Consider the following 6610-nt stretch of genomic DNA (forward strand, 5'->3'; position numbering starts at 1 on the left):
CAGTGCCCTCAAAACCGCTCCTGCTAGGAGAGCTTGGGATCGACAGGTAGAAAACTGGGGAAAACCACCAGGGGGTAGGGGGCAGCCAGACACACAGCAGCCAGCAGGCAGGCAGGCAGCAGCAGAGCAGGGAAACGGACACACGTGGCTCACCACCAGCTTCCCCTTTAATAAAACATGGAAGGTTATGTGACAGGAAAGGGGGAGCGAGTATGACCATTTACAACCACAAAAACCTCTGTACATGTCTAGCGCCTGGCAGAGGGGAAGCAGGTGGGAAGGTGGCAGTGGCCGGCCAGCCTCATTTGTAGAGGATATCGTAGTGTCCTGGCCGGTAGAGAAGGTAGACCTTGGGCTCGGAGCCCTCAGGGAAGACATGCGGGTTGGTGGTGCCGCCCTCACCACGGTCCATGTACTCCACCTGGATGGACACGCTGAGGGCCTGGGCCAGTGCGATGATGTGGATGTGGTCACTCTCCTTGCACATGGGCTCCACCTCCTGCAGCACAGGTTCGGGTCAGACCCACCGCCTGGTGCTCGACCCCACCCCCACGCCCACTAACCCAAGCAAGGGAAGAGGGAGGGTCCCAGGCAGCACCTGCTGACAGAACTCCTTGACAGTCCGCCCGCCCTCGATGAAGTGCTCGAAGAACTTGCTCTCACGCTGCAAGTAGCCCGAGGTGAGCAGCCGCAGGTACACCACCAGGTAGTCCGAGGTGCTCTGGTCATTGAAGGAGGCCAGCAGGTCGGCTACAGAGGTCTGCTTCTCCACCTGCTCGATCAGGTCCATGAACTGCCCACAGAGGGATGAAGGCCACAGTGAGGGAGGCACAGGACCCGACCCCACCAGGCCGGCACCCCTCCCCGCCCAGCCGGAGCCAGGCCTGGCTCACCGTGTTGTGGAAATCCTCAATGGTGAACTCAGTGAAACCCTGCGACACCAAGTCCTCTTTGCTCTTGGCAGACACAGCCTTGAACCTGTGGGTGGCAGGCCAGCATGGGCTCCCTGGCCAGCACTGTCTGGCTTCAGACAAGATCACCCTGACTCACACAGAAGCCCCAGGCAAGAACCCCACCGACTGCCTGGCCTAAGAGGGGAGGAAGGAGCCCCGTAAGTGCCCACCCTCCTCACCGCTGCAACTCCTTGCTGTCATCCAGCAGTGCCTCCAAGTGGGAGAATCCAAAAGCACGATAGAAGCAGTTTCCATCAGGCCTGGTCTTCCGGATGTATGAGTACTTTTTGTGGAGGTCCTGTGGAGAGGCAGCCCACACCCAACTCCTCAGTGTCAGGCCAGAAATTGCTCCAACAGAGGTCACATTATGGCAAGAGTCACACCACAGCAAGTAGCAGCAGCCACCTGCTGATCCAAGCTCTGGACTCCAGCTGTGGTGATGGCAGTCACCCCCCAAAAGCACCAGGAAGCAGTGTACACTTACATACAAACTGGTTATGTAAGTGACCAAAAGAATCACCAGCCACTGGCCAGGCTCTGCCACTGGGCTACAGGATGTTTGCTTATAAAAATGCGCAGGGGGCTGGGGTGCAGCTCAGTGGCAAAGCACTGCCTAGCATGTGCCAGACCCTGGGTTCAATCCCCAGCATGGGAAAAACCGTAACAAGAAAATGAAAAATGGCTGAATCTGTCCTGGACCAATGTGGCGTATCCAGTCTAACCCAAGAGAGCGGCAGGGGAACTCAGGGAGGAAGCCAGTGGCAGCTCCAGCCCTCAGCCAGACAAGAGGCCCCACTACACAGGCCAGCTCCTCCCAGGAGACCAGCCCTACCCCTCACTCCACTTCACCCAGCTGTCTCACAGATTCCATCTCCAGCCTTTCCCACTGTCCCCCCCACACTAAGCAGAATGTCCATTTGCATCTCCCCACGCTGATGGCTTTTAGTGCTGCCTGGCAAACAGGCCCCTCCCCACCCACCAAAGTGGGCTCTACCCTCCTTGATGCCACCTAGAAATGACCTTGTGTCCTTTTACACTGAGAACATCCTCAGACTCAGCTGTGAACTGCCCTAGGCCTTCTCTGCCAATCTGTCCCTCTGTCCTACCTGATGCCCAACAGTTCCTCCACTTTGTACCAGCCCATCCCCTCCCTCGAGCTCAAGGACACCACTCAAGGCCCTGGCACCCTCTACTCATCTCTCCCTACCAGTTTAACTTTCTGCATGTAAACAGACAGTTAAGGCCTTGCTTTAAAAAGTAAAGATTCAGCTGGGTGTGGTGGTGCACACCTATAATCCCAGCACTCTGGGAGGCTGACACAGGCAGATTATAAATTCAAACCCAGCCTGGGCAATTTAGCAAGACCCTCAAAATAAAAGGTGGGGCTGGAGATTAACTTAATGTGAAGATCCGAGTTCACTCCCTGGTACCCAAAGGAAAAAAAAAAGCAAAACTCAGTGTTGGGACATAGCTCAGTGGTAGAGCACTTGTCTAACAAGTACAAGGTTCTGAGCTTGATCCACAGTTCCACCCCGACCCCCCCAAAATCTCCTTGACTCCACATTCTGTGCCAGCTATGACTCAAGGGCTCTTCTCTGCAGCAAAACCGTTCCTGGTCTCTTCTGTAGGAGGCTGCTGCTCCAGCCAAGGTCACAAATGCCCTCCTAGGTCAGAGGATCAAAGCCAGCACTCCCCAGCCTGGCCCCTCAGTCAAACTGCCACTGTCATGCCCTCTGGGTGGCCACTTCTCCCACCAGGCTGGGCAACCCCACCCCTCCCTGTCCTCCACCCACCCACAGCACACTTCCTCAGACATGTGTAGCACTTGCCGGGGGACAGCCTGGAGCAAGTCCAGGTACAGCACCCACCTGCCACATGTGCAAAGGCCCATGGGCTGTGTACCAGCTGCTCACTCAGGCCTGAGACAGCTTCCACTTTGGTGACATTAGTGTCGAGAATTCAAGTGGCCCCAATGTCAATCTTCACCTAAAGCTCAGCCCTGAGCTCTGCTTCGGCTCCCACACCTCTCAGCACTACCAACCCAAACTCCTCGCTGGGGGAGCAGCTGCTCCTCGCTGGGGTCCTGAGGGTGCTACTGCCTTCTCCTCCCTCCCCTATGACAGCTTTTTCCTTGATCCAGCTCACATCCAACTGCCCCTCACTACTTAGCTTTACCACCCCAATCCTAGTCACTCCCACTTCCCTGGTTTTAATGCAAAGGACCCCTCACAGCAGCTCTCCCTACCTCTGGGGCCCTAGAGTCTGTCTGCACCATGGCAGCAAGAGTAACCAGCCGTTGGACTGGGGATGTAGCTCAGTGGCACCTCACCTACCTGGCAAGCGCAAGGTTGTGAGTTAGATCCCCGGTGCCAAAAATAAAAAATAAAACCAGTGTAACTGCAACCCACCTCCCTTAGTCTTTTCTGATTGTGTGCATCACACACACACCAGCCCCTCTTCCCACCATGCCACACTGCCCTCCTGTGAGCCCTCCCTTGCCTTGCCACTTTCTGTTCATGGCTTAAACATCACCTATTTAGGAAGGCTTCAGCCCCCACCCTATTTAAAGCTCCAGGCCCTTCCACTCCTAAGCTCCTTTTCCTGCTTTGCTTCTCCCTACAGCACTTACCACCTCCTCACATACCACTTTTTAGCTCCCTGTTGGCTTATGTCTTACACTCTGCACTGTAAGTTTCATGAAGTGACGAGTTTGTCAGTTTAGGCATCACTCCATCCAGGATACCTCAACAGCACCTGGACCACAGTCCGTGTCCGGGAATGTTAAGTGAATGTTAAGTGCACAAGTGCTTCAAAAAAACTGAACCGTCACTGCTACCACAACTAATGTGAGCAAGGACTCTGTGCCAAGCACTCAGCTGAATGCTAATACCCCTTGCTCTTCAAATCCTCACAAGGTGAGGCCCATTCAGCAGGAACTGAGCTGGCATCTGGGCTGCTTGGGCTCTGAAGTCACCAACCTGTCTCACTGTCCTGGGAGGAAAGGTGGGCTCAGGTGCAGCAGACAAAATGGGGCACTGCAGGCACTAAGGCAGATTTTTGCAGACAGCCAGCACTGAACACTCAGACATTTGCTGAACAACTCACTGGAAAGAACCCTAGGACCATCTTGCTGGCCTAGTGTGACAAGTAGGCCTGGAAATCCACAACACAGAACAGGAGGAACCTACTACTTCCTGCACCTTCACTGTGGCACTGAGATCAGAAGCTCAGTGGCTCCCCCCAACCCAACCCCACACCTGCCATGAAGAAGGAGACATTTCCAGCCAGAGAAGAGTGAACAGCAGCTCCAAGTTCAGAGTATGGCACTAGGCCACACAGCTGGAGTGTGTAGGCCTCTGAATACCTCAGGGCTACTGGGAAAGCCAGTGCCCTCAGCTGCCCTCAGGCCTCCTGAGGAAATCCAGAATACCCAGAGCAAAGGTGAGAGCAGACCACAGACCACAGATGTTCCCCCAGTGCTGGGAGGGAAGCAGGACCTGGAGAATGCCAAACAGGCGCTCTGCCACTGAGCACACCTGCCCCCAGCCCCACACAATGCTAAATGTGAATTAGGTGCCAAATGATAGAGTCAGGAGTTTCATTATTTCCGGCTTCTCTGGCAACAACTGAGTGACAACATGGCTAGTCCCTGCTGCCATCTGGCTGCTTCTGAACTATGGTGCCCTCCGCGTGCACCATCTGATCTCCTTGCCAGTTTCAATCACTGGATTACCTGTCTGGCACTGGACGGAAGGCCCCTCCTCCGGGCAAAAGGGTCTAAGCATCTCTGCTCTTTATGGGAAAAGTAGAAAGAGTAACATTTTCATCCAGGAGCAATGGCACACACCTGTGTCAGCTACTCAGGAGGCTAAGACAGGAAGATCAAGGCCAGCCTGGGCAACTTAGTGAGATCTTGTCTCAGAATAAAATTTAAAAGGCCAGTGTTGTGGCACATACTTGTAATCCTTGCACTTGGGGAAGCTGAGGCAGCAGGACTGTAAGTTTGAGCCCAGGCTGGGTGATTTAGCAATTTCATAAAAGTCTGTCACAGAACTTTTTTAAAAGGGGGGCCTGGAGATATAACTCAGTGCAAAGGCCCTGGGTTCAATTCCTAGTACTGCACAAAAAAGGTAACATTTTCTGAATCCCCACACTGCCTCCCAGAGACTCTGCACACCCACTGTCACACTGCAGCCTCCGCTCAGCAGGCTGGAAGTTGGGAAGCCCCAGGCCTCAGCCTAAGTACCACAAAGGGCTCATGTAGAAGCCTGTGGGTCCTCTTCCCCACCACTACCTGCCCTCCACAAAGGGCCAGGAGGCTGAGGGATGTGCTCCTGTGCAATCCCTCTGCCCCCAGCACCAGCCTGCTCAGCATCTGCCCAGCCTGCACCTGGCCTCACCTAAGCATTGCCTCCCTCACCTTCACAGCCACCTTCTGGACAGCTGTTTTCACTGTCCCTATTTATTTTATTTTTTGGTACTGGGGATCAAACTGGGGTCCTTGTGCTTGCAAGGGAGGCGACGGAACCACTGAGCCAAACCCCTGGCCATTCATGGTCCCTATTTTTCAGAAGAGATAACCACAGCTCAAACACTGCCAAGGGAACAGCTGTGAAGTAGCAGTCTGGATCTGAACTGAGGTCTTTTGGAGTCCAAAGCCTGGATACTTCAAGAACTACCAAGGCTGGGCGTGGTGGGGCACGCCTGCAATCCCAGCACTTGGGAGGCTAAGGCAGGAGGATTGCTGTGAGTTCAAGGCCAGCCTAAACTATATAGCAAGACCTTTGCCTTCAAAAAAGAACTTGCAATGACAGGTGACCCCAACACCCTTACTGTCAGACAGGCCCCGCAGGCCCCCGAGACCAGGCTCCCACCTTGATCTTCTGTTGGTAAATGTTGTCATCCTCGGCATACTCCTTGTACAGGACTGATAGCTCCAGCCGCTCTGACACCAGAGGGTTCTGTACAGCAATCTGCAGGAGGCACAAACCCATCATGCTCTGATAAGACATGGAGTGACCCACGCTCAGCAGCCACATGCCTACAAAAGGGGTACTAGGCCAGAAACCCCATGACACAGTGACCCCCCACCCCATCAGTACACTATCAGTAGTATTACCTAGGGAGGAACAGCTTCCAAAGTAGAGACAGACAATAGGCCTCAGGCCTGGACAAGGCTTTTGCCTAGATGCAGATGCTGGCTACTGCTCCCCCACCCTCTTTAGCTCTCACCTCTTGCTGAATTCGGTCCTGCTGAGCCATGATAGCTTCATCATAAGCCAGACAATTGACACCTAGAAAAAAGGAAAACACAGGTGTTACTGTGCGGTCTGGCCATGTCCACTGCAAGCAGCTGTGCTAGGGACGAACAGGAGAGCAGTTTTGGAATCTGGAAGCATGTGTCTTACATCCTGCTCCACCCACAGTGCAATCTTGGCAAAGACTTCCCCCTTCTGGGCTTCTATTTCCTCATCATTAAAATGAGAGCATAGAGCCGAGCATGGTGGCACACACCTGTGATCCCAGGAAGGCTGAGGCATGAGGATTGCTGTGAGTTCGAGACCAGCCTGGGCTACACATTGAGTTCCAGGTCAGTCCCAACTACATGGTGACACCCTGTCTCAAAAAAGCAAAAAAAGAAAAAAAAAAAAAAAAAA

At 53.9% G+C, this 6610-nt stretch overlaps 2 protein-coding genes across 2 annotated transcripts in view; one reads left to right on the forward strand and one right to left on the reverse strand.

Annotated features, from left to right (window-relative positions):
- The window catches only part of Macrod1 (mono-ADP ribosylhydrolase 1), a 139100-nt gene extending 139073 nt beyond the window's left edge, over positions 1-27 (forward strand). Inside the window, exon 11 of the mRNA XM_010636186.2 lies at positions 4-27. Coding sequence (XP_010634488.2) covers positions 4-27 — 24 coding nt within the window. The remainder of the gene's footprint in view (positions 1-3) is intronic.
- Otub1 (OTU deubiquitinase, ubiquitin aldehyde binding 1) overlaps positions 7-6610 on the reverse strand; it is an 8626-nt gene continuing 2022 nt past the window's right edge. Inside the window, exons 2-7 of the mRNA XM_010636107.3 lie at positions 6186-6247; positions 5828-5926; positions 1133-1251; positions 894-978; positions 599-793; positions 7-499 (exon numbers count right to left, since the gene is read on the reverse strand). Coding sequence (XP_010634409.1) covers positions 302-499; positions 599-793; positions 894-978; positions 1133-1251; positions 5828-5926; positions 6186-6247 — 758 coding nt within the window. The 3' untranslated portion in view covers positions 7-301. The remainder of the gene's footprint in view (positions 500-598; positions 794-893; positions 979-1132; positions 1252-5827; positions 5927-6185; positions 6248-6610) is intronic.

This window comes from Fukomys damarensis, unplaced genomic scaffold (assembly GCF_012274545.1).
Source record: "Fukomys damarensis isolate Sample0158 unplaced genomic scaffold, DMR_v1.0_HiC HiC_scaffold_27, whole genome shotgun sequence".
Classification (NCBI taxonomy): domain Eukaryota; kingdom Metazoa; phylum Chordata; class Mammalia; order Rodentia; family Bathyergidae; genus Fukomys; species Fukomys damarensis.